Source organism: Panthera uncia (assembly GCF_023721935.1).
Source record: "Panthera uncia isolate 11264 chromosome A1 unlocalized genomic scaffold, Puncia_PCG_1.0 HiC_scaffold_17, whole genome shotgun sequence".
NCBI lineage: Eukaryota > Metazoa > Chordata > Mammalia > Carnivora > Felidae > Panthera > Panthera uncia.
Window position 1 is genome coordinate 115,932,934 of NW_026057577.1, and position 27,693 is coordinate 115,960,626.

Sequence of the window (27,693 nt, forward strand, 5' to 3'; positions counted from 1 at the left end):
ATTGCTTCAATTATAAATGGTCACGATAGCCTCTGTTCTGCTTATACACAGAGTAGCATTTAGAGTCTATTCTATTATGTGTATGAAAATACTTGGTATACAGTGTACTGGTTACATCAGCCAATTCAAAATTCTACCCCAAAATGCATTAATCTCTCTCACACCAAAACTTGTGTTTCATTTACACTCCTTTTATTTTTAGAAATGAAATTATAGTGGAAATTCGCTACAGACTTTCTCCAAGAACGGAACTTATTTTTAAAAAGCACAAATGATAACTAGTGTTTTAAGTTTCAATTTTTGTATATTGCATTTCCTAAAGGGGCTACCTCCCGCACAGAGAGAAAAAGCCAGTGATACCTCTTGGCCACAAGAGGGAGCTAAACATTTGGCTCCCTTCGTTTACTAAGGGCATCTTCTGCCCTATTTCCTGTGCTACAGAATAATTCACTTACTGTCTTCAACGTGGCTTTGATTTGTGGCATTACCTCTATCACTCTGACTTCAAGTCCTCTCATGACTGACATCTCTAGGAGCTGCCTCAGATGAGAAGCACAATAATTATAATATTCACAACACTGGAGCTTTTATTTTCCTAACACACTTAGCAAACATTCAGTATCAAAAACATCCTATACCATAAGGGAGAGAGCTGATTACAAAATCTTCTACAAAAAAATTTTTCTTTGTAAATACTTCTTGTGTTCCTTCTTCCAATGAAATCTGTTTAGAACTCTTTTTATACTACTATTAAAAAAAATAGGCCATCTCTTTAATAATGAATAATTCCCCTTGTAAAACTGTACAAAAGTTTTAAAGACTAATATGCTTAACATATATGGAGATCATAGCAAAATAACTGAAACTGGAGTTTATGACTCACAAAATTATTTTTAAATGTAACATCTGATCTTATAAAAGATTAAATGCATGATGCAAACAACCACAAAAAATACTAGCATGAATGCTAAAGAAATAAGTTTTACATCTTCATACTATCTTATGAACTAACCATTTTTAAAAGTACTCAAAGTATGGATCATCAAAGTTGCCTATAGCAATCTAGTCATTTTACACAGAAAAATATGATCCAAATCATGCAGAGTATGTGAATAAAATGGCTAGATGTGAATAAGAATTGGAATTAGGTTTCTAATTTATGACACTGACAGATCTCAACAGTTAGTTTGGTGACCACCTGATTTTATTAAGTCTGAATGCTGGAGTAAAACATATATGAAATACAGGCAGTTAAAATTTGCTATTCTTTGGGGTGCCTGGGTGGCTCAGTCGGTTGAGTGACTGACTTCGGCTCAGGTCATGATCTCACGGTTTGTGAGTTCGAGCCCCGCATCAGGCTCTGTGCGTACAGCTAGGAGCCTGGAGCCTGCTTTGGATTCTGTGTCTCCCTCTCTCTCTGCCCTTCCCCACTCATGCACTGTCTCTCTCTGTCTCAGAAATAAATAAACATCAAAAAAAAAATTGCTGTTCTTTGCTACAAAATATGATAAACAATAGATGCTTGCATTATACTCTTTTCTCTGAGGTAAAGTAATCAAGTTGTATTTTTTTCTGCATTAAGTCTACCAATACTTATGTTCTTATTCAAGATAAAATTATAGATATCACTTGTGAGGAAAATACTAAAGAGAAACATCTTGTTTACATATCTGAAAACTGTCATGACTAAAATGTTGGCATACACAGCTTGGGCTCTGATGAGATTACATGTGTCTAGAAAACAGGACTGACCATGGCCTAGAAGAAAAACCCTTGTTTGACTGATAGAAAAATGGATCTGCAGTGGTCTTACATTCTGTTTTCTAGGGAGAAGTGTTTGTGGGCGTAGTAATATATTTCAAGTAACAGACACTCAGTGAGACTACATAAACAAGATACCTAGCCTAGTCCAGTGGTACAGTCCAGACTCTGGACTCCTGGGTTCAAAACCCAGCTCTTCCTCTTACTAGCTGTGTCATCATTCATGAGGAAAAAAGTGATGCTAGGGTAACAATGTCATAGGATCGTTGTCAGAATTGTTTAATGAGACATATACTTAGAGAAATGAAGACAGGACTATTTTTTGCTATTACTATTATTTTTACCTATTATTTTAGCTGCTATCCTTACCTATTATTTTTACATTATGAGGATTCAAATGATGTTTCAAAGCCAATGACTGAACCAGTTCAGAGAATCTTTTTTTTTTTTTACTTGCAATGAGAAAAATATATATAGGCTGAAGCTATACATGGGCTCAAGTAAACTATTTTTCATCAGGAAACTATTTTGATTCTGGACTGCATCTCAGGGTAAGACATGTATTTCACAGGCAACCAACAGAATTTTTCTGGATCTTTAAGTCTTCCCCTGCCAACGCTTCACTCCCAGATATATTTATATACATTTTCCATCTCCAAAAGAAAAAAAAATATTCAAAGAAACCACGACACAAGTATTTGTAATAAAAACAGAAAGAAAAAAAAATGCATACCTGGGTAATCTTCAGATACATGTACTGAATAGGATACACTGTTAAAACAGGAAAAAAGAGAAAAGAAAGGCTCAAGTTACTGCTAAGGAATATATGTTTTTACAAAATAAAAACCGTCATATTACCCATTCATTTTTATAGATGAACAACTAACATCCAAAACAGATTAGAAAGAATATTTTGATTTTTGACATCGGAAACTTACAGAGTTTTGAGATATATTTTCTGTGAGTGGAAATGATTTTTGAAGTATCGTTCTTCCCACAGTGGTACTTTGAGTACAGACAGGTCTTTTTAATCTCAGCAACATCTAATATTCCCTAATCCATGATCACTTGTGTCATCTGCTCAGATTTTATCAAATCACCTTCTTTTAACCCAAAATAAAGTATTCTTTCTGTTTGGTACGGCAGTCCAGAATTTAAACATTTGTTTTTGATACTGCTTCTCCACAATCTGCTGTGATTCTGAAACATGTCCTTTTCTTCAAAGACTTAACAAAAGGATGACAGCGTAACTCATAGTTGTTCATCAGCCAATGTCTCATCGTCACGACACAGAATAAACGAACTATCTCCAGACCTCAGGAGGACTGGGTTGCCTTAAAAACAATTTTTAAATTGCATTTTAACAATTTCACAACTACTTCCCCAGTAACCCTACTGCCTTCAGGTATTACCTCAATGACACATGAGAAGCTATCACGATTACTTCTCCACTTTCCTCTCTCTATCAGCTAGACTGTGAGTCTCTTGAGGTTAGGGTCCGTGTCTATTTTATTTTTAGCACAGTCCTCTATTTTACTGCATGACACAAAGAACATATTCAATATTAGCTTTCTGAAGAGATTGGTGGAACTGCCACCTGCCAGAGAAAAGTCAAAATTTAGTTTAAGTTCAGCCAAATTAACTGCCTGTTAACACAAATCAATTCTCTTTGAAGGAACAAAAAAACAGAATCTCTGCAAAGTATCATTCACAAAGTGAATCCTGTAAGATTCAAATTACTTGACATATGAACAAACAGGAAAATCTAACCTATATTCAAGGGAAAGTTTGACCCAAGTGCTGGAATCAGCCCACAATGATGTTAAAAAAGTTATTATAAGTATGTTTACGGAAGTAAAAATGAAAAATCCAATCCAAAGAAGAAAAAACAGATCATCAGGGTCTTTTGGACACTAGTAAAAGAGCAAACATTTTGTATAACTAAAGTTTCAGGAGGTAAAGAGAGAGAAAACACTGCAGGAAAAAAAAAAAGGGCTGGCAATTTCCCAGTTTGAGTCAAAGACTGATGTACAGACTGAAGAAGCCCAGAAAACCCCAAACAGGTTACATGCAGAGAAAGCTACATCCAGGTGCACGTGGGCAAACTGCTGAAAACCAAATATAAGGAAACATTTTTAAAGAGAAAAAACTGACACTATACACACAGGAAAACAATAAGAATCAATGTTTCATAAGAAACTGTAGAGGACAGAGGACACTAGAATGATGAAAAGCTGGGGGAGAACTATGAACCCCGAATTCTACATCCAGGCTACGGATCTTTAAAAATGAAGATAAATTTAAAAACTTACAGATGAAAGAAAATTGTGGACATCTGTGCCAGCAAACCTAAGGCAGAAAAAATCCCAAAGTTCTCCAGGTGAATGATATCAGAAAATCAAATATCCAGAGAGAATGAAGAGTACCAGAAATTGTAAATATAAAAGACTATTCTTCTCTTACTGTTTTAAAAATACATGACTTGTTTAAAGTAAAAATTCTAACACTTCATTGTGGGATTTATAACATATGTAAATGTAATACACATGACAATTATAGCATAATGTCTGGGAGGGGTTAAATGCTCTTATGTAGTTTCAAGGTTCCTCTATCTTATTCAAAATGGGATAATACTAACCCTAAACAATAACTTCTAAGAAAAGTTAAGGATATACACTGTAATCTCTAGAACAACCACAAAACAAAGAAACAAACAAGCAAACAAACAAACAAGCAAACCTTAAAAAACAATTGCAAGTATTGCATTAAATGTGAATGGACTAAAAGGCAAAGCCAGCCAGAATGGATTTGAAAAAGCAAGATCCAATTTTATGCTGTCTTTAAGAGATCCACGTTAAATATAAAGGCACAGATTCAAAGTAAAGGAGGGAAAAGTTATACCAATGCAAATGGTAAGCATAAGACTCACGTGTTTAAATTAATAATGAAGACTTCAAGACAAAGATACAAAGAGATCATCATAATGATAAAAGGGTCAATTCATCAGGATGAAGACACAACAATCATAAATGTGTATGCACCTAATAACAGAACTTCAAAATACATGAGGCAAAACTTGACAGAATTAAAAGGAGAAAAGCACAACTCCACAATCACAATTTGAGTAATTGATAGAACTAGACACCCCCCATCCAAATCACTGAAGACTGAAGATCCGAAATAGATTTTAATTACTGTAGAATATCCTTTTCCTTTCAGATACACATGGATGGAACGTTCACCAGAAAAGATCATACACTGTGCTATAAAACTAGTCTTAGTAAATCTGAATGAATGGATGGTTGTGGTTCACCCTAGTCCATATCCTGGGTTTCCTGACTCATCTAGCCCTTATAACTAAGTCGTAAGCCCTCAATGAGCCACTGCCTTTTAGAATTTGTGACCGGACTTTGGGCAATGTGACTATGGCCACAGGCAATGCAACCCCTCTAGGCAAGCCCAAGTCTCCACCAATCAAATCCCTGGCCTGCTGCTTAGTCCCTGTAAAGAGATTAGGCAGAGACAAAAATGAATAAGCAAGTGAGAAGGAAAACAAGATGGTTTGTAATGAGACCAAATACTGATACACAGTTCTTTCATAAAGCATATTTAATTAATCAATCAATTCAAAAAGCATTTCTTGGTAACCTGATAAAAGACAAACACTATGTTAACGTCAACTACGATTTAGGTAGACAAAAAATCAGGAGATGATTTTGAATGATTAATTCAGGAGGAAACAAAGAATATAAAACAAGGAATATGATAGACATTGGAACTTAAACATTTTAAAGCACAACAGTATTTTTTCCTTCTCATTTTTATATAATTATAGGTTCATATGAAGTTGCACAGATAGTTGAGAGAATTCATGTAGCCTTCATCCAGGTTACCACATTAATGACATGTTATATACATACAGTACAACATCAAAAGCAGGATATCAACATTAGGTAAAGGGAGTATAGCTCTATGTTATTTTATCACATTTGCATCATGTACCACCATACATCAAGCTACGGAACTATTCGATCATTCAAGGATTTGCCTCGTGCTACCCTCATTAGAGTCAAATCCATCTCCCTTCACCTCAACATCCTTAACCCCAGGCAGCCACTAATCAATTCTCCATCTCTATAATTTTGTCATTTCAAGAACATTATATAAATGGAATCACAGAGTGTGCCATGAAGCACAATAGTATTTTGAGGCCAAACGAGTATTGTGAAAAAAACTGCTATGATTGGCAATATGTAGGATAGACTGAAGAAGAGGGAGACTGGATTCAAAAGCTACCGTAGTGGCAAAATATGAGCAACGATCAGTGGGGAGGTATGTAACGGGGAGGAGAAAACGCAGGAACAAATGGCAGATGTTGGAGCCCAGCCAAGAGACCAGCTTTGGAAATCATGGCCCTGAATCAAATGCCAAGAATTAAAAGATAAAATAACCATGCCAGTGATGCCTCAAACAAGCTGGGGGAAATATACACTATGACCTCAATGAATTTATTTGCCCCACAATTCATCTCTTTAGATAATGAAACTATACTATGTAGAAATGAAATTATTGACGATCAAGGTAACCCTTCATCTGGCAGTACTATGTCACAGAAGACTGGGATCTTGCCAGAGATTATACTCAGTACTAAACTGAATTAATTCCCAACAGCCTACCATCTCAACCAACAACAGTTGGCTTCATTTCTAATCCAAATGAATGTATAAATCCAAAATGAAACCTTAATACGTTCCCATGTCTATCTCCAATCAGGAAGCCTGTTGCAGTCATAGCCACAGAGATCCTGAATACCAGCCTTACTAGCTGAGTGGCATAAGAAAAGTTATTTCAACACGCTCAGATTCAACCTCTTTTCAGTAAAATGGGAGAATCCAGACCTACCATATAAACCTGCTGTGATGATTTAATGGCTTAACAGGTGTGAGGCCCCCAGGACAACGCCAGACACATACCAGCAGGTGCCGAGTAATTCTAGTCAGCTTCCAGTACAAGCAATGAAAATTTAGAGAAACGAAATTTTACATGAATGAATGTTTTATGGGGGAACTCAATTTACTTGAAATCACAATGTATTCCATTTATCGGGGACCAAAACTAACACTGACGCTTTTACTTTATGGTAGTGTTACCCTCATGATGTTAGGAGACATTTCCATGTTCATGATCATACCTGATTTTTCAAAGACAAAATAGAAAGCAAAAGCCCAGCAAAATGACTCATCAGCTCCTGTGCTATAGCACTTTCTTGGTAGTACACCAGAAGGAAAATCACCAGGGCTGTAAAATCCAAATCAGTTTCACTCTGTGGCTTACAGAGTTCTTAGGGAAACAATCTAGTACAAGCAGACACGGATGATTAAACTAAAGGACCTAATACACAGGGCCAGAAAAAGAGAAAAAAGGCAAAGAACCAAGCTTAAATAGATATAGAAGTAAGGGTTTAATAGTATATGTATAGGCTTACATAGCATGTGCTGCACATGCTAAATACTAAAGCAGCCAAAATTATCATGAGGAAATGAAAGGGAAAGGCGAACAGGAGAAGGAAGAAAACCGTGGAGCAAGCTCTGAACTCTGATTCAGGAAAAAATGGCTTCAAAATTTTAGAATATGTTGAATTACAATTACACCGAGGTGCTTTGCCAGAGAAATTTAAGGTGGTCGTTATGTGGTCAATACTACATGCAACATAAATAAAATGGCGGCTTCCATCCCTTATTCCTCTGAAAGCAACTGTCCCAACTAAAGACCTCTCTCTGTTGCCACAAGCCTGTAAGGGAGCTCCTGGGGGAGCCCTCAGATGTGTGTTCACTATCTACCTAATCCTGTATTTTGTTTCTCTATTTGTTTACTCCTGTAATTAAAAGCATCCGTAAGGTCATTCTTCTATCTAAACTCACCACTCACTCCATTACCCTCCTATTTCTCCTGAAATGCCTGCAAAGAACTAAGAATAGGAGTTTATGTCTAGTCCCCAAGTTCACAGATATAAGGAAATTCTTTAAGAACAGTAGGGAGATGATGAAAAGGGCAGTTTTAACATAACAGGGAAGGGAACTCGGGTGTGAAGACAAAATGACTTTAGATTCCGAAGACCTCTCAGAGGTACTGGATTCAGTGGCTGTATTTTAATTGTTGGCCCCATAACGTTTCTGATACCTCAAACTCAAGAATCTTGGATCCCGAGCTCATACTTTCTCAGCTACACCCAGGGGGTTTTGGCAGAGCAAGCAAAACCCAGAATCTCACCAGGTCTTTTACCTTACTCTCTAAAACAGTTTCTCTGGGAAGCCAGTCCTTACAGCTCCTTTTCCTCCCAGTTAGATCACTTTTAAAATTTACGTGGAAAAAAGAAAAAAAGCAAAATCAGAAACTCACAAAAAACTGCAGCTACTGGCAAGCAACCCTCCATCCTGGCTACAATGCTTATGAGTACAGGCCTCAACTCTGTATGTTCACTTCCAAGACAACAGCTTAGACCTGAGGGTGTATGTTCCCTACCCCACTCACAGACCCACTGCGAGCTCGCCAGAAGAAAATTCACTCCAGCACCTGTCTTCCCCAATGTCCAGTGTTACAGGGTGAAAAAAACACCGTCCAGCTATCCATCTCCTCAACCAACTCCTGCATCTCAAGCTAGACGGTGACTTTTGGCATGCTAGAAGCTCATTTTGCTCCTTGGATGCCATTTGCTTCCCAAAAGATTCATTATCGCATTTATTATCAGTTTTACCTTCCATAAATATTTTCTAAATATCCAGGCCAACCAGCTATAGCACCTTCGTTATTTACCATTATTCGCTACCAATTGTTTTGTCATTTATCCAGGATTAGGAATTTCTAGGGCACTCTTTCCTCTTTACTTAAAAATCCTCACATCACCCACATCCATATGGACAACGTTGAGCTGCATATGGTTCCATGACCTCATCTTCCCTTAATTTTAGCTCACCAGATCCATGGCTACCCCTTGGACCTTGACTTGGAGTGTAATTGCTCTCCTTCTAAAATCTCAACTCGGTGTCCCACTTTTGGGCCACAATTTTATAACTTTTCAGCCCTCAGTCCTTTATTCCTGCTCACTGACACCCGCCAATCCCCATGCTTTCTTTCACTCTTTGTGCTCTTTATGGTCCCTTCAAGCTTCTTTTTCTTCTTCATGTGACTGTAGAGACCCAACTGCTCTCTCCACACCATCTTCAACTCCTTCATGGTGTACCCCTATTTTGCCCATGCTGACCACCTACCAGACCTGTAACCACCAAACCATAGATAAGTCATGTCTGGCCTTCTCAACTCCCTAGACCTGGGCTCTGAATGCCTCTGGAGAGGACAGTGGAACCAAGGCATCTGGAACCCCTGCAGACATGGAGTGCTCAGTGCCAGTTCTGCACAACTTTGCCCAGTAACCCTTCATATACTCTTGTGCTTTTTCTTTTTGGTAGTTTTTTTCAAACCTTCACAACTTTCCAACGTCCTGTAACAACGTGTCCTTTCAACTATCCGCATGAAGATAAAACAGAGCATCATACGGCTATTTCATCCTTTCTCCTACCAACCACCTATAAGCTAATACTTTTCTCCTCCCACCCAGGAAGATGGAAATGTCTATGCTTTTATCTAAGACTGGTCCATCTACTTGATTTATAGATCCCGTAAATGAAGGCTCCATCTGGGACCTTGTTCCACAATTTGAAATTAATAAAAAATCTATAATTATGAAAGTGTTAACAATTTACCCACAAAGATATTAATGGTAGCACTGTTAAAATGAAGAATTACCCAGAGAAGCAAAAATGTCAAAAATTGGATTATGTAAACTATTCTATACATACAATGCAACACCAGGCAACTCTGAAAAGGTAATAGTGTAAAATAACATGTAATGAAAGAGATATGTGTTTCCAGTACATTAAGGTACATATGAAAATTTAGACAGCTACAACATATTTTTGTTAAAAACACATAGATACATATTTACTACAAATACATATTCATAGAAGCATGGCTTGAAAAATAATGACAAATTTCAACATTTCTTATCTCTTGGTGTTTGGATGAAAGGGAGCTTTATCTTTTGTATCTGTATTGTTTCAATCTTATAAGAAGTATTAAATAAAAAGAGGGAAAAGCTAGTAATTTTTACCTTGTAGCCTTTTCTTATTATCACTCTACTTTCCTTCTTAAAATCAAGTTTTTGCAAAGAGTCATCTAAGCCCTTTTTACTACCTACCTACTGGCAAGTGTACATTCCAATCTGGCTTCCACCCCACCAAAATTCTGCTTCTTCACAACATCCCTGGTCTTTTTTTTCCCCCTAGTCCTTTTCTTACGCAAATTCTCTGATGCATTTAAAAAAAATAAAGATATCGTGAAACCCTCCTTCCTTAGCTCCCAAACTCCATCTCTCCCCGGGTTCCCTCTGGTATTTGAAGATGCTCTTCTTAATTTCTTCATTTACAATATTTCAAATTTCATGCTGCTTTCATATTTCAATGCTTTCTATCCATGCTGACTGCTCTATTTTCTCACATGAGTAATCTCAACTATATCCATGAGTATCTCCTACCAGCCATACATGAGACTAAAAAATTCCCTATCTCCAAATCAGGCAGGCAGCTTTTTATTTTTCACATTTTTAATAGGATATTCTGCAAGCAAATTAAACCCAAGTCATACAAAATAGGATTTATTGCATTCTCTACCTTACTTTTCAACTCAGCAAACGAAATACCAAGAAACCTGGGGCAAATAATAGCAGCACTTGCTGTTTGAAACTATAGATCTACTCACTATTTGACCATATCAGGGCACAAAACCCTTGGATACTTTCTGGAGCAGGGAAATTCTGATTCACTAGATGTGAGGTAGGACCTGGTATGTGCATTTCTAATTTACTTCTAAATTTTAATTCTTTAGCATGTCTTCCAAGGCTGTTCACAATGTAACCCATAACAATCTGACCAGCCAAAACCCTATCAAATACCCAGCGACCTGAACTTCTAACCATTTCAAGTTCTACCGTTACCAAACAGGTCATTTTATTCACACAAAGCAAAGTTGCCCTAGACTCTGGAAGTGAAATCTGGTTCCGTCATTATTAACTGTGTGACTGTGTGCTAGACTGACTGTGAGCTAGAGAATTACTTCTTTTTGACTCAGTTTCCTATCTGTAGTCTACTATCTCTTAGGGTTGCTATGAAGAGTAAACCAGTTAATACACGTGAAACACTCTGAAGAAAGGAAAAGAAAAGAAAAGAGAAGAGAAGAAAAGAGAAAAAACAATCACAAAATTTTCAATAAACCTTAGCTGTTTCATTAATAATATCCTTTTTAAATTTTTTTTTAATTTAAAAAAAATGTTTAGTTATTTATTTTTGAGAGGGGAGAGGGGGAGGGAACGAGAGGGAGAGAGAACAATCAGGGGAGGGGCAGAGAGAGAGACAGACAGACAGAATCTGAAGCAGGCTCCAGGCTCTGAGCTGTGAGCACAGAGTCCAATGCTGGGCTTGAACCCACAAACTGTGAGATCATGACCTGAGCCGAAGTGGATGCTCAAGCAACTGAGCCACCCAGGTGACCCTCTTCTATAATATTATCATTATTATTACTCCCACACATAGACTTAATTTCTGGAACACATTCCCCTCTCTCCTCAAGGCTCAATCTCAGGGACAACTTCCTATGAAACTTCTCCAACAATCCAGGAAGATTGGGCATTTCTTCCCCTATGTCCCACTTCATCTTGGCATTAACTATCCAATAGACTGAAGGTATGGACCAAGCATTTTCATCCTCAAATTCCTAGAGCTTTGACACAGTCTTACCACTCAATAAATAATTTCTGAATAAATGAACAAATCATATATTTTTCCAAAAGTACTAGATATTCCATGACAGTCCTTGATAGAAAACATATCGCTTCAGCAAGTGTTGAAATATTTGATGAAAATCAACAAATGCTGGTACCCAACAGTTCACCCTGGGGGTCCACACCACCATGCATGTGAGTGTCCGGCTCTTCCTCACATTCTCTTCGCAGGCTTTTCATGATGCACAGAATAGAGTGGGTTCTGAATGCCCAGATCATATGTGTTCTCCGTATTTGCCATTTTCAAATCTACATACTAAAGGTGATACTTGCATTATTATCAGTCCTGATAGCATGAGTTGAAATTCAATGGCCCAGAGTAAGGGAAGATCTCTCAGATGCCCCCCCCCCCAAAAGCAAGTACCAGTTACTTTCAATACAAACAAGTAGAAATGTTAGCATTTCAAACTGATCAGTGGTTTACTAGTTTTTTACTTGTCAGGAAAGAACTACACGGGAAAGTAAGTATAGACAGTTCTAGACAGAAGAGGAAAGCGGACTAGAAAATGTTTGAGCAGGAATTTGTTGCAACATCATATATTCCATGCCAGGAGCAAGCGTGCTTTAGTCAAGGATTTTAACAACAACCACGCACATATCTCTGCCCTGCCTTTCTTCTAGAGCTTTCAACACGGAGACAAGAGAACTAAGCTTACATTCCAGAAGAGAAGACACATCTTTCCCAACAATGAAATAAACTGTTGGTATAACACAATTTACATTATCCTTTACAAAGATAAAAGGATGATGATGTTTGCCCACTACACATTCAGTTAGTTTCTCAATAATACATATGTTCCTACTCTCAAGTCTTATTTTGATAATTTTTAAAGCTTTACTTTCAGCAAGTGATGTAAGAAGATTAAAGTATTGGCGTTCATTTGTGTGACATTTAGGGAACTGGTTGCGTCAGCAGCTTCAGGCTTAAATATTATACTATAGGTCAAGTGCTCAGAATTCCAAGTAAACCATCTTGTCAACAGACATGAACTTGAAGGACCTAAGTCCAACTTTGATTGTAACCCAGATGCATGCTTTATTTATGATATTAATACACCATATGGTATGAGCAAATTTTCCTTTTATACTGCCTTAGTCTAATGAAAAGAGCCAACTGCATATTTAAATAAAGTCTTGTTTCTCTCTTATTCTTTAATTGTAACCAAAATTAAAAGGGAGGTCACAAGTGCAGTTCCAACAAGACCTTAACAGTGAACAGAGAACACCAAGTCACCAACATTAAATTAGTTATATATATTATTTCTATATTTCCTCCCCAAAGTTTAATGTCTAGACTTTTGTTCTCTGAGCAGTTTGCAACTAATTCAATACTATTTGATAAATATTCATTCGATAAATGTAGATACCTTTACCTTCACTGTTTTTTTGTGTTTTTTTAAGCAAGCTGCACACCCAGCACGGAGGCTTCACCCACTGAGCCACCCAGGCACCCCCACCTTCACTGTTTTCTATCTAGGTTCAAGTTATAAACAGTTATAAAAAGTTTAAAGTGGTTACAAATGATTTACACAACATGCCAGGACTGGAAAGCTGAATACGATAGAAGAATTCTAAAAATGAAGTATGGCTTTGTTGAGGCAAGAAAACATGTTTTAAGAAAACACTATAAATTATGCAGAGAGATAACGACAATAAATACTAAAATACCACCTCACCAACTTTCTCAAAGACTTAAGATCTCCAAGATCGGTTCTTTCCAAGATAATTTCTTGTGGAATATCCAGCACAATTCTTAATACCACCTGAAGACCCTTGCAGGATCCGATCTATCTACTTGCCTCATCCTAGCCTTGCCCTGTGTTCTCTCTGTGCTGCAACAAAAAGGACTCACTTTACTTTCTAGGCATGCATCAGACACGAACCCCCCCCCCCCCCCCCCCCCCCCCCCAACCGAGGTGAGATGTGCCTGACACTCCTCAGGCACTCCTGGTTGCTCAAGAACAAAGGAAAGCACAGAAAACAAACGGTTACATTGATAGAACCTCCATCAGTTTACAAATATCTTAGTAATATCACAAGAAAAAGGCAATCTTATCAACAGCCTAATCTCCAGAACTCCCTACTATCTTAAGGATAATGCTTTGTGAAAGGGAAAAACCACCTTAGCTTAGCAATAGCTAGGCCTCCAACAATCTGTAAATCCTCTTTAGCATAGGGAAAGCCCTTTAAGAAACTTCCTCTTGACTTTACCTCCCCCAACTCCACAGTATTTAAGCAGTCACTCTGCACAGCCCCGTGTAGCTCTTCTGCCCATGGGTCCTGTTCCCAAGCTTTAATAAAATCACCTTTTTGCACCAAAGACGTCTTCAAGAATTCTATCTTGGCTGTCGGCTCTGAACCCCACCATCACTCCAAAAACCCATTACTCCCACTCCTCTTTTGTCTTGTTAATTCATTCTCATCCTTCAGATCTCAACTGAAATGTCACCTCCTAGAAAGAAACATTGTGATCACCTCTCCCAGACTCAGATCTTACTATAGAGCAGTTACAGAGTTTGTAATTATATACTTATTTGCATGACATTAACATCTGTTTCTCCTACTAAATCTGTACGGTTAGAAGGCACTTCTAACCACAATATCCCAGCAACTACATACACCTAGTACACAGTAGGAACACTGTAATTGTGGAATGAATGGATATTGATAAATGTTTAAATCCTTTGCGATCTTCCGACTTGGAATAACATTCCTCACAAAATTACTTAGCAAATGTGATTTAGTTTACAATCCGAAGAGCACAGAAGAACATGGACTTTAGTATATACCTTCACAAGCCATGTGAGCCTGAGAAAAAGAATTGGCTAACCTTCTGCTTATTTGTGAAGTGAGATAACATCTACTTCCTAGTATTGTCAAGAGGATTACATGGAAGATGATAAGTGTAAGAAAGCGGCTTGTGTAATCAGAGGAGACAATCAATGAAAATATTTCTCAACTTCCTCTCCTTTCTCAAAACTCAAGCATGAGAATATGCAAAATAATTCTGTAGTAGAGCTCTTCACTATCCATTCTACCCCTTCCCCTCCCGGCTGGATAGGGAAGCCCTTGGGTTTGCAAGAGGAGAATCCCTTCACCCGGGGTAGAAAAGAGCTGAGCAAATGGATAAGCCAATCAGATAAGCCTAGTTTCCCTGGTAGCCTAACACCCGAGGTAAACAGAGAAAGGCAGAGCTTAGGTAATTTCAGAGATAGAGGCAGAGCCCTGATCAAACTAAACCTAAATTCCTTATCAATGAACTTCTCAATGAACAAATAACTTTCCTTTTGCTCTTTTAAACCAGCATAAAATATTCTTTGTTCCTTACAACCAAAATCATCTTAACTGATACATAGACCTATTAGGCTTGTTGAGACGCTTTCATGTGAACATCTGCAAGCTATTTAAACTAAAAAACAATGGACATATAGGCTTAATTTAATTTTGTGATTTTTGCCTAATCGTTACAAAGTATATACTTTAGTGATTTATTTAGGATTTTAAGTAATATTCATACATTTTATAGAATTGATGACCCAAAAACAATTGTAATAAATTAGATACTATACAACAAAATTTGTGAGTTCAAAGGTCTTATTATTTTATGGTCGTTTTCTTTAAGGTACAGTATTTTTTTCCCTTATGGATAAATGATTTTTTTAGTCCTTCATATGCATTTGGCTTGTTATTTTGTTTCAATATATATTCTAGAAAGTGGGATTTGAAAAGCTATAGTCCTAACCACTGTTTTTCTTGTTTGTTTCTAGACTACAGCCTTTAGGGAAGTTAGCAACTCAACAGGAGAGTGGCAATACTTGTAGACTGTAGAACAGTACTTCTAAGTGCTTGCTGCAATCAATTAGCCTTTCACTCTTCATTAAGCTTTTGAAAAATGATTTGTTCTCGCAAGATTAATGTGGAAAGTATAATTATTTGAAAACAAGGGTACTGTATTTAAATCTGACATATTTTGGCCACAAAGTTAATTGATTACTAGATATTCAATTAACAAATGCAATTCATTCTTAAGCCAGTGAATATGTAACTAAAAGCCAGCCTCAAAGTAACAAATACATAACACAAAAATAGCCACGCAAATGGTTTTACCAAAGGAAAACGGCAGTTGAACAAAGCAGTTACAATAATAATACCAGTTTTGAATATACGTCTAAATTAAACACTAAATTAGTCTCTGGATTTTTCCTATGGGAGAAGACTTCATCAAGGCAGACTCCACTGACCCTAGATACAAGGAAATAAGAATTCCATAAGATTGAATTAATGGATGGGTACCATTTAATTGCAGGTATTTTTTCAGATACTGTTGTTGCTTTTAATATTCTGTCTTCTAATGATATATGAGTAAGACTTTCATCTTTTTTTTTTCCTTTTAAGCTATACCTTTCAATTTGGTGGACACTGCTGTTTCAAATTAAAACAAAACACTTAAAAATGTTTATTTTTGAAAGAGACAGAAAGAGCAAGTGGGGGAGGAGCAGAGAGACAGAGAGAGAGAGAGAGAGAGAGAGACAGAGAGAGAGAAAGAGAGAATCCCAAGCAGGCTCCACACTGCCAGCACACAGCCCGACGTTAGGCTCGATCTCACAAACCATGAGATCATGACCTGAGCCGAGATCAAGAGTAGGCCATTTAACCAAGTGAGCCACCCAGGCACCCCAGTAACAAAACACGTTAAAAGAGCATCTAATTCTCACTGATCTCTCCAGATTTCAGAAACGAATAATGGGCATCCTTACTTTCCATGGCCATATAGTTCTTCCCATAGGTTTAGTAAGAATTTGCCCTCTCTTTTTGGCAGAATACTTTGGACAAATCAATTGTGTAACCAAAGCTACCCCGAGAATATCATATTTGAAAATGATTTTCGCATAATCAGGAGTGACAACTACTGAAAGACAAGGGTTCAGTTTTTAACAAGGGTTAAGTTTACAAATCTCCCCCAAGAAAACTGGCCTAACACACCTGGCTGGCAGATAGGTTCCCGAAGTTATAAGAAGGTAAGAAAGGTCACCGTCAGTCAGAACAGGAACCTTAGCAAATGTTGGGAGCCTCAACCAGACGGAAATTCACCCAGTTACACAGGTACTAAAGAGGAAATCTCTTGGAGAGAGTTTCTTGGTTTTGTTTTCCTAGCCTCAGAGAAGCAAATAATAGAGGCTTTTAAAAGTCCAATCCAAGGTTTATAATAAAAATTTCTGGAGAGAAATTAATTCTATCACCTCAACAGCTCATGGTTCTACATTTGCAAATCTAGAGGAGGCCTCTATGGCCAATTAACACTCTAGCTGCAGTTTTTGGGTTTTTTTTTGGATGAAGAATTACCTTTGTAAATTACTTGTGATCTCAGGAGGAAGACTCTAAAGAAAACTGTCAAAAACTTGAAAATGGGCATAAAAGATCCTGAATGTTTTCCACTGGCACACTGGGCATTCATTCTACAGTGGACCCTGCAGATTCTGATTCTAAAGGGGTTTCTGATTAACTCAGCGATCTTCATACCCTGCAGGGCTAAAAGCTAAGCGGTAAAAGACTGATCATAATGCAAATTACTCCCATTTATGGCATTACAAGTGAGTTTTCTTTCAGTAAAGAATATATATCTCAGTCAGTTAAATGTGTGTGTACCCAGTTCTCATTTGAGCCATCTTTAGTATGCAAATTTACACCGAAAAGCTCTGGTATTGACAAATGAATGCCTTCTTTACTTCGTATTAATATAGGCATTAAGCTGACCAAACCAAGTTTATAAATAGAGTAGACTTTGCTTCAAGTATTTTTGGGACTGTGAGAAAGTTAAAGGTAACTAAAAGGTTCACAAGTAGGGGCTGGTTAAATAGATAATGGTATGTCTCTTGCAAAGGTGCTGGAGCCAGTAAAAGTAAAATCTAGAAAAAGTAAAACTGCAATCTAATAATACTGTGACCCAATTTCTGATAAAAAAAACTTGGATTTAAACACCTTTATTAATACATCTATTCCGAGTTGTATAGGACTTTTGAGGCGGGGAGAAGGGTATTAGGGTATGCTTTCTGGGGAGAAGGTGTGTTGGATCACTGATGGTTGTTATCGCTGATGACGTCTGCTTTCTTTTCTTCCAAATTTTCCTGGAATAAACTTTACTAGCAGTAATCAAGTATAATTATAGAGGAAAACTACTAGAATTAATTTATAAATTATATTTCACAATGCAAGTAAAAGTACAGTCATTAATAAAATGGGAGCAATACCTCTGTGCTAGATCTTCCACGTCTTTCAGGGAGCAGTTCACATTTTTACCTTCAAGAGCCCTTCCTCTCAACTTCACCCCACTCTGTCCAATCTGATGCAGACAAGATTTAAGACTCCTTACTAGACACTGTCATAGGGCCCTAGATGAACCCCTTCTAAAACTTTTCATAGCTATAACTGGGGTGAATATGAAATCAATGCTTCTTTCCCCTACTAGACCTAATTTCTCTGTCTTATCCACTGTTGTGAGCCTGATACTCAATATATGCATATTGCATCCTAAAAGTACCTCTTAGGATGTATCTCTTTTATATATATATATATATATATATATATATATATATACACACACACACACACACACACACATATATATGTATATATATATAATATACACATATTATATATATACATATGTATATGTATGTATACATATTACATATGTAATTGTATATGTATATGTACGTATACATATTACATATGTAATATATACATATATATGTATATATATAAATATACATATAGCTCCTTTGCCATGGACAATGAATGACTCTTAAAATATGGTAGAGTAACAAGTATGTTGTATCAAAGATAAACCACCTAAATCCAATTAACTTGAGTCTCTTTATAAGCCGGATTTTATGAGAGATGAGTAACATTTGCCATTCACTCATGGAAAAGATTTTTTACGTATGTAATATTTTAAGGGATATAATTTGGCCTATAATGTGTCTGCATTAAACAAATCACGGTAATGGAATTTTATCATACTGTATCATGTTATGAAGTGAAAACAAAGAAGTCATACTGTCTGTGTTTATACATTATATGCAGAGCGTTCAAGGACATTCATCTGTAATTCAACATGCTCAAAAATCATGAAAATATTACGCTTGATATTTGCAACATTGATGATAAAATCTGAACAAACAATAAAGGGAACTTGAAGGTCTTGAAATTTCAATATTTGCAGGCCATGCAAATATGTTTAAATAAATTACAGAAAATATTCTGTTCAGATAGCTCCCCAGGCACCAAACAAATGTACACTGAATCCTATTATAGCACTACCACATGAGAGAAGCAGCCATCAATCTGGTTTATAAAAATGTTCTTCCAGTCACAACCAACCTTTTTGTTCATGATTAATTTCTATTATAGCAATACATTATAGTGATACTAATAATATTAAGGCTCTAGAACATAGGTTTGTCTAACACTGGCTTCTTCATACATAATCTTGTTATAGTCTGAATTTAGGGTGGGCATAAATATCACACTGTCTCAGCTTCCCTTTCTAGGCAATGCATGGTTAAATCTGTGTCTAGGCGTCCTTGATTTTGGCACTATGAATTTCACGGAAGAAAACGGGAAAACTCCAGCACCCGTGGAAAAGTCACTTCTCTGTTTCTAAAAATAGGTAAACCTCTTAGCTTCATTTAAGCCAATGAAGAAATTTCTCAGGTTACAGAGAAAAGCAAAGAGAGAGAACAAGAGATACAGAGCATTAACTGTTTTTGTTCAGTCAATCCAAGATGGAAATTTATACTAGGCATCCTGGGGACATTTGCAATATGGTTGAGAATTACACATTTCTAAGGACATGAAATAAGAAAAAAATCAATTTTACCTAATTTTATATAACAGTAAATATACTACTGACAAATTGTGACTTGTTTAAAATGATTACGTAATTTTCAGCAAATAATTCACGTACATGCTGCCCTCTGTTATCACGTACAGGCTGACTATAGATGATTATCATCATTATAATCATCCAGTGATAGTCCAAAGCAAATGGAGAACTGGATACTCTATTTCTGCACCATCACAAAGATCTTTTCTTCTCTTCACTCCTTCTTTTCCTTCAGAGGGACAGTAAGAAGGAAAATGATAAAATTTCCGTCATGAGATTTCCAAACCCCCATCTCTACCCTCAAGAAATCCTTGATAGGGGCGCCTGGGTGGCTCAGTCGGTTAAGCATCCGGCTTCGGCTCTGGTCATGATCTCACAGTCTGTGAGTTTGAGCCCCGCGTCGGGCTCTGTGCTGACAGCTCAGAGCCTGGAGCCTGCTTCGGATTCTGTGTCTCCCTCTCTCTGGCCCTCCCCCGTTCATGCTCTGTCCCTCTCTGTCTCAAAAATAAATAAACATTTAAAAAAATTAAAAACAAAAAAAAAAATCCTTCACAAATTCTTAAGAATTTCACACATACCAATTGAAAAAAAACATAAATATCCTTATGGGATCTTAAATAAAACCTCCATTTAAAAAAGAAAGGAAGATAGGGGCGCCTGGATGGCTCAGTTGGTTAAGCGTCGTACTTCAGCTCAGGTCATGGTCTCATGGTTTGTGAGACAGAGCCCTGCACTGCCTCTGTGCTGTCAGCCCAGAGCCTACTTTGGATCCTCATCTTTCTCTCTCTCTGCCCCTCCCCCGCTCTCTCTCTCTCTCTCTCTCTCTCTCTCTCTCTCTCTCAATTTCTCTCTCAAAAATAAATAAACATTAAAAAAAATTTCTTTAAGGAAGATAAAATTCAATGTTAAAAGCCTCTGTGTCACTTGTATCTGTCTTTTTATATTTAATACCATTATATGATAGATTCCCTCACAACTTTCCGAATGCTTCCAAAATTACTTTTTATAACAAAGTTCACTTAAGTTCATTTTCCTCATTAGAAGAGTTAATGTACAGTTAATCAGTTAATGTACAGAGTGTGAGGAAAATAAAGAAATGCCCCAAATAGGACAAGGCCATTTAAGGATGGCTTTTGGAGGTTAAGTGTATAATACTTGAGAACATACTAGAAATTGAAGAGGAGTATAGATTTAAAGAAAAGATAAACAAGTGTGAGAACCAGATCTGTAGAGAACTGTAGGGCACCCGATCTGGTAGGAAAACAAGTTATCATGCTGAATATTAAAAATAAGCCTCCAGGCACCTGGCAGCCTCAATGGGAAGAGCATGAGAATCTTGATCTTGGGGTTCTGAGTTCGAGCTGCAACATTGGGTGTAGAGATTACTTAAATAAAACTTAAAAAAATAAAATAAAATGAAGCCTCACATGGTAAGAAGTGATGGAAAATGATAGTAAGGATATTAGATTCTACAATAGATATTGACAAAATACCCTTTTTTGTGAGTAACAAATAACAAATTGTGAGGCTGTGAGTCAATAAATGATGAGTTGTTTTCTAAATTATTTAACCCCATTATTTCTATCCCTGAATACAGTTCAACTAAAATTTAAGCATAAATACTACTATTAAAGCTTAATATAATCTTTCAAATATTGACTAATTATAAAATATTACATTCAAGTCAATCAGTCACAGAATCGTTTAAAAGCTTTTTAAAAAACTGCTTCATCATGAATTATTAAAAGAGACTTTTTCAAGCAAAAGAAAATAATTTTCATAAAGTATGGATATTAGCAATTTGAATTTTCAGGTCTTTTTTAAAAGTCAAGTTGCCCACCAGAGAGTACAAGACACCATCTGTTAGGTCAGGAGCAAGTTTTTCGTCCATTTTAAATCAGTCTTCTATGACCATAGGTCACAGATAAAAAAAAGCATCGCTATGAGAGAATCATTCAGTTTCATTTCCACAGTTACCAAAAAAGAAAAAAGATACTATCTGCTGAGTAAAAACTATTGTATGTTGTTTGCATTTGTCATTGAAAGAAACAATTTTTTCACTACTTTGCCCTCAAAGCCAATTTACTCAACAATATATTCAATGTTTCCAAAGCATCTGTTAAATTTGTTTTCATCCAAATATCAGTCTGTGTATCAACTGTTTCTATTCAGAATTTCTTTTTAACCCTGTTTAGCAAATCTTATAAAACCCTGTTTGCATTTATAGCAAGCACAAAACTGGTTTTAAAAATTGTAAGTACTATGTACTAATCTTTATGGATAAGTACTATCGTATGTTTTCTGTTTGTTAAGATTCTCTCCCATATTGTATGCAGTTTATTTTTCCAGATTCTAGTTCCAACCTTTTCCAGGGGCAAGAACTTAATTATTGTCTATTTACTGTATTGTATTTCCACTGCCAGCAACAATAGGAAAGCAATATTCTTACGCTCGCATGCTAATAATCCCTTGAGAATGATGACAAAGATCAGCCTCTTCTCTGAACCCCCAGTGGCCAGATGTATTTTGAAATTCAGAGTTATGCATATTTTAGAAAGGTAACAGAGTGCACATTTTACACCTTATCATCAAAAACAATACTATATCTGGAGAAACGCATGAACATTCCCACTATAAATAATATCGTGTCAGTTCAGATCAGTTTGCCACTAATGGGCCAAACTTACAAAGTAATTTTGTTTCAATATTCAGAGTCTTGTGGATTCAAAAATTCTGGATAATAAATTGTGTGTACACACACACACATATTTTAACTTTTAATATCTAAAAGGATGACTCATGAGGCCACATTCTGTAATTAAGCAAATACCTAACTGATTATAGTAAGAAATCTATACCTAAATACCTAAACATTGAAGCCTATACTTTATGCTTTCCTAATGACTGTATCCCAAAAACAAAAGAAAAGAAAAATATCTGTAGGAGACAACAAACATTTCCCATCATAGTAAGATCAGATGAAAATAACTTCACAATGGAAAGAATAAAAAGCTGTCTAGTGATCCTTTATTCAGGGTTCAACAAGCACATCTTCTTTAGCATATAAATAAATTTTAAGAACTCTACCAAAATTCTCGGATTTACATAAGCCAGACCTGTGCAAGTAAAGGCACAACGCTATGATTTTCCTTCTTTGCACTTTCATTTGACTCAAGTCCAACAGACAAACATGATCATTCCTTTGGACAGACAAACAAAAGAGAAATCAATTGAAAAAAAGAAATTCAAAATGGAGAGACTTTGTTTAGATTTTACTCTCTAAAGGCCAAAGGAAAAAGGTTTTAGAAATGGGGGGGGGGGGGGAAACGTACATAATGTCTTGATTTCTCAGAATATTAGAGAGGAATATAGGTCTTTAATCGCCCAATGCACACCCTCACTTTACAGATGAAGAAACATAAATTTATAAGGATTCGTGCATTTCCATGTGGAACCGAGACAGAGCTAAGTTTTCTGACTTTTTCCTCTTGTGACTTTGTAAGCTTTATGGCAAGAAACTTCAGAGCATTTTGCAACAAGATCTAATCTTCCTTCCTCAAAATATTTTTGAAAATAGAAGCAACAGAGAAACATTACTGCCCCAAAGTAAGTAAAAGCCCACCAGGTATCCTTTCCTCCACAGATGACAATCTTGTCTTGTAATTAATATGCTTAAGTTTATGCAGTTATTTCTCTTTTTTTTTAAGTGTGTTTATTTTGAGAGAGAGAGAGAGAAAGCAGAGGAGGGGCAGAGAGACAGAGAGAGAGGGAGAATCCCAAGCAGACTCCATGCTGCATATCCCAAAACGGGGCTCGAACTCAAGAACCACGAGATCATCACCTGAGCCAAAAACAAGAGTTGGTGGCTTAACCAACCGAGCCACTCAGGTGATCCCAGTTATTTCTTCATCTATTATATTTCACCTTCGATCATTATTAACAAAAGAAATTATTCATATTCTAAAAGTATGGAGTTGTTTTCAAAGGAAGTCACTTAAGCTATAACAAAAGATATCTCAATGATTTTTGGCATTGAATAAATATTACATCAGCTAAAGTACTGGTTAATAATCAGCACACAGACTCAGTTCTGTCATATCAGCTTTTCAAGAAATAAAAATAGTTTCACATTTGTAAAATTACATAGACTGACAAAGAAAAAAAGGATGAAACTAAGACCAAACAAAATCCAGTTAAAATTCTTATACAATCTGTACTGATGACTCTAAGTTTTATGTTTTTTTTTAAATATACTTCAATTTAAGAAGAGGAAATATACCCAGATGCTTGCCTTAATTAGCATCAGACAAGCAGTAACACTTCTTAATACCTTAGTTAATACATTTCCATGTGTTCCCTTTAAGAAGGCTTTTAAAATGTTTGCATGACCATAGTTGCATTCTCAAATGTGTCTAGCTCCTTTCTTCTCCCACTTTCCATCCTAAAATAAATCCTCTTCAGGTAATAGACATTTAATACAAGACAGGAAATGTTTCAAGGCCAGGCTTAATAGTCCTAATATATACATTTTTTTTTTTTTTTGCCTTTTAAAACCAATGAGTATTTTTATGTTTAAAGTCTGCAAGGTGACAAGAAGGATGCTGAAGTTGTCATCGGCGTCAAGAGGGAGTCCAAATTTATCGGTAAGAAAAGGAAAGAAAAACATGTGAGGCAGCTAATCTGGAAGAGCTGGATGGAAGATGCCTGCAGGAGATATTCCTACCTAACTGAAAAGAAATAATTCAAACAGGGTTACTTTTCTGAACTGCAAAGAGAAATAAAATTTATTCCCATAACACTCATAAAATTATAGTAATAAAAATGGACCATCCTATCTGGGCCTCTTATTTTATAGTAAGGAAATCAAGGTGCAGGGAAGTCTATCAATTTGTCTTTGGGTACAGAGCAGGAAGTTCTGGTCCAGAACTTAGGACTCCTTTGATCTAGAGGCCTTCCACTAAATTTTGCCACTTCCACAACTTGTACAGTACGTTTATTAATATGTATATGCAGCAGAACACCAGCTGTTACTCCTAGTCAGAAATCAATCAATTTAAACCAATCATGAAATGTATTTAAAAATGTGAAGAAAGTTATTTTTCCTCTATATTTTGTTTCCTTAGCAAAGCAGCTTTTGTGAGTGGAGACATGTCTAATTCTATTTGGCATCAGTTTTGCAAACTGATATTAGCTATCAGAGGAAAGTTCTTTTAATGATGAGGTGACTGTTTAAACTACTTTTACTTAGGGGCGCCTGGGTGGCTCAGTCGGTTAAGCGTCCGACTTCGGATCGGGTCATAATCTCACGGTTTGTGGGTTCGAGCCCCGCATTGGGCTCTGTGCTGACAGCTCAGAGCCTGGAGCCTGTTTCAGATTCTGTGTCTCCCTCTCTCTCTGCCCCTCCCCCACTCGTGCTCTCTCTCCCTCTGTCTCAAAAATAAATAAACATTAAAAAAAAATTTTTTTTAAATAAACTACTTTTACTTAGTTATAGTTGACAAAGCAATGAAAGCAAAAAACATGTGCCATTTTGTTTTTTTTTTTTAATGAAATTTTCAATTTAATTTTTTTATGTTTCTTCTTTGAGAGAGAGAGCTCATGCACACGATCAGGGGAGGGGCAGAGAAAGAGGGAGACAGAGGACCCGAAGCTGGCCCTGTGCTGACAGCAGAAAGCCCAATGTGGAGCTCAAACTCATGAACTGTGAGATCATGACCTGAGCCAAAGTTGGATGCTTCACTGACTAAGCCACCCAGGCACCTCGAAATTTTCACACTTTAGAAGAGGAGCACTGTTCAACAACTACACACTTACATATGTACCATAAGACTGGGCCATAAAATTACTACATACCTAAGTATATTTATGAGAAAAAAAGTTTTAAATCTTCAGTCAATTTTAATAAAAATGAGCTCTTCTTGGTTATCTTTTTCTGTATCAGTGAAGATCTTCCCTTTCTCTCATCACGCTATTAAATATTTTTCCAAGTTAACATATAGATAGCTCCAATATGAGAGGGTATGGAAAAACTCTAAAATACTCCGTATAAAATTTCATTTTGAGTGATCTAAAAACCATACTTTATAAGTTATGAAACATTTTAAATCTTATTACAGAGGTTATCAATTCAAAAAATATTCAACTTCCTTGACATTGAAGTATTGGTTTTACTTGCTCTTTGAGACACATTTTTATATCAGGCATTCTTGGGAAAAGAAAGGCAACTAATTCTGGGAGGGGAGTAGACGAAAGTCTCATGTGGGTACCAACAAAGAGAAAGAGAGAAGAGAGAAAGAAAGAAAAGTAAAAAGAGAAAGAAAGAAAACACAGAATAAAAGAAAAAGCTCTGTGTGTTTTTTTAAGAACTGAGGAAAACCGAAGGACCTTAATTTTGAAAGTGATTCCTACAAAAACAAGAACCTGACACAAAAATAGTTTGACAAAAAAGCGAAAGTTTTTTGTGGTAAGATTGCCATCAATTAAACTGCACTCAGAATATGAGAGGAAAAAGAATAGGAAAATGATGTCAATTTAAGGATTATATAAACATATCAAATGACAAATGTTTTTCAGAACTCAAAGTGTTAAGATCAACAGAATCATTTTTACCTTTTTTAATGAGCTGATTCATAGATAACTCAAAATTCAGATCATTCTTTGAAGTCAGTCTAATTGTAATAGCAGCCATTCATCACTTAGACACAGTGTGATATCTAAAATTGCAAATATCAATACAACTTAACTTGATGTTTTCATTTAATAGAAGAAACAAGATAATGGCTTAGAAATATTCATTAGAATTGGAAGGAAAATACTTTAGCTTTAGTTATTTCCACCCAGAAAAATGACACAGAACTAATGAATGCTGTCAATGGTCGTGTCTGTCCAGCTCTACTCCCCAAGACGTTCCTTCTCAAACACTCACCATCTCAACGCACCCGAGCACTTACAAACATGCCTCTGCGGAACCAATTCACAGTGATTATTCTACTGTGACTAAAAATGCTACAAAACAAAAGAGAACTTTTAAAAGCACACCAGAGGTTTTAGGGGCAACTGGGTGGCTCAGTCAGTAGGCATCCAACTCTTGATTTCAGCTCAGGTCCTGATCTCAGGGTTGTGAGATCGAACCCACATTGGGTTCCTCATGGAGCCTGTTTGGGATTCTCTGTCTCCCTCTTCCTGAGCCCTTCCCCACCGCATGCGCACATGTGCACACTCTCTCTCAATAGGTAGATAACAAAAAAAAATTTTTTTTTAAAGCACACAAGAGGTTTTATAAATATGGCAAATATTAAGCCCCTGAAAGAAAGGACATACTTAGAGTGAAAAGAAGAAACTATATTCAATTAATTTGTTCTCACCATTCATTAATAATCAGAACGCATACAATCATTCAGCCAATTATGGAGTGAATGATTCTTGAAGACCCGCTCTGTACCAACACAGCTGAATTTTAAAAAGACAGAGCCCCTGGACTCAGGAAGTTTCGAGGCTGGCCAAAGAAAATACAGTAAAAATGTCACCCAAATGAATGAAAACTACAGCCGTGACAAATGCTCTGAAGGAGGATGACACCATAAACTGGAGCATAAAACAAGGGCATGTGACTTGCCATCGGTGCAGGGACACCAAGTTTCCCATAGAAAACTGTAAATGAGTAAAAGGAAAAGGGTGAAGGAGTTAAAACACACCATCCCATTCTTCAAGATTTTCATTTTTTAACCTTATAGCTTCCCAACTAAATTGGAATGCAGACCTTCCCGTGTGCAGAGATTATATTTTACTCCTCTAGGTATCTGCAGTATCTGTAGCCCGTGGCACAGTGGAAGGTGCAAATCATAATCTGCCTTAACATATTCTGTTGAGAAGAATGGAAAGCAAGCCTACAAGTCATGTAGATTACCCGAAGTATTTAAATTCTTAAAAAAATGGGGCGCCTGGGTGGCTCAGTCGGTTAAGCGTCTGACTTTGGCGCAGGTCATGATCTCACAGTTCCTGAGTTCAAGCCCCACATCAGGCTGTCTGCTGTCAGCCCAAAGTCCACTTTGGATCCTCTGTCCCCCTCTCTGGTTCTCCCCCAGTAGCACTCTCTCAAAAATAAATAATCATTAAATATATATATATATATATATATATATATATATATATATAT

General features: G+C 36.6%; 1 protein-coding gene across 1 annotated transcript in view; it reads right to left on the reverse strand.

Annotated features, from left to right (window-relative positions):
* PARP8 (poly(ADP-ribose) polymerase family member 8) overlaps nucleotides 1–27,693 on the reverse strand; it is a 172,404-nt gene that overhangs the window by 75,105 nt on the left and 69,606 nt on the right. The window contains exon 4 of the mRNA XM_049648095.1: nucleotides 2,495–2,532. Coding sequence (XP_049504052.1) covers nucleotides 2,495–2,532 — 38 coding nt within the window. The remainder of the gene's footprint in view (nucleotides 1–2,494; nucleotides 2,533–27,693) is intronic.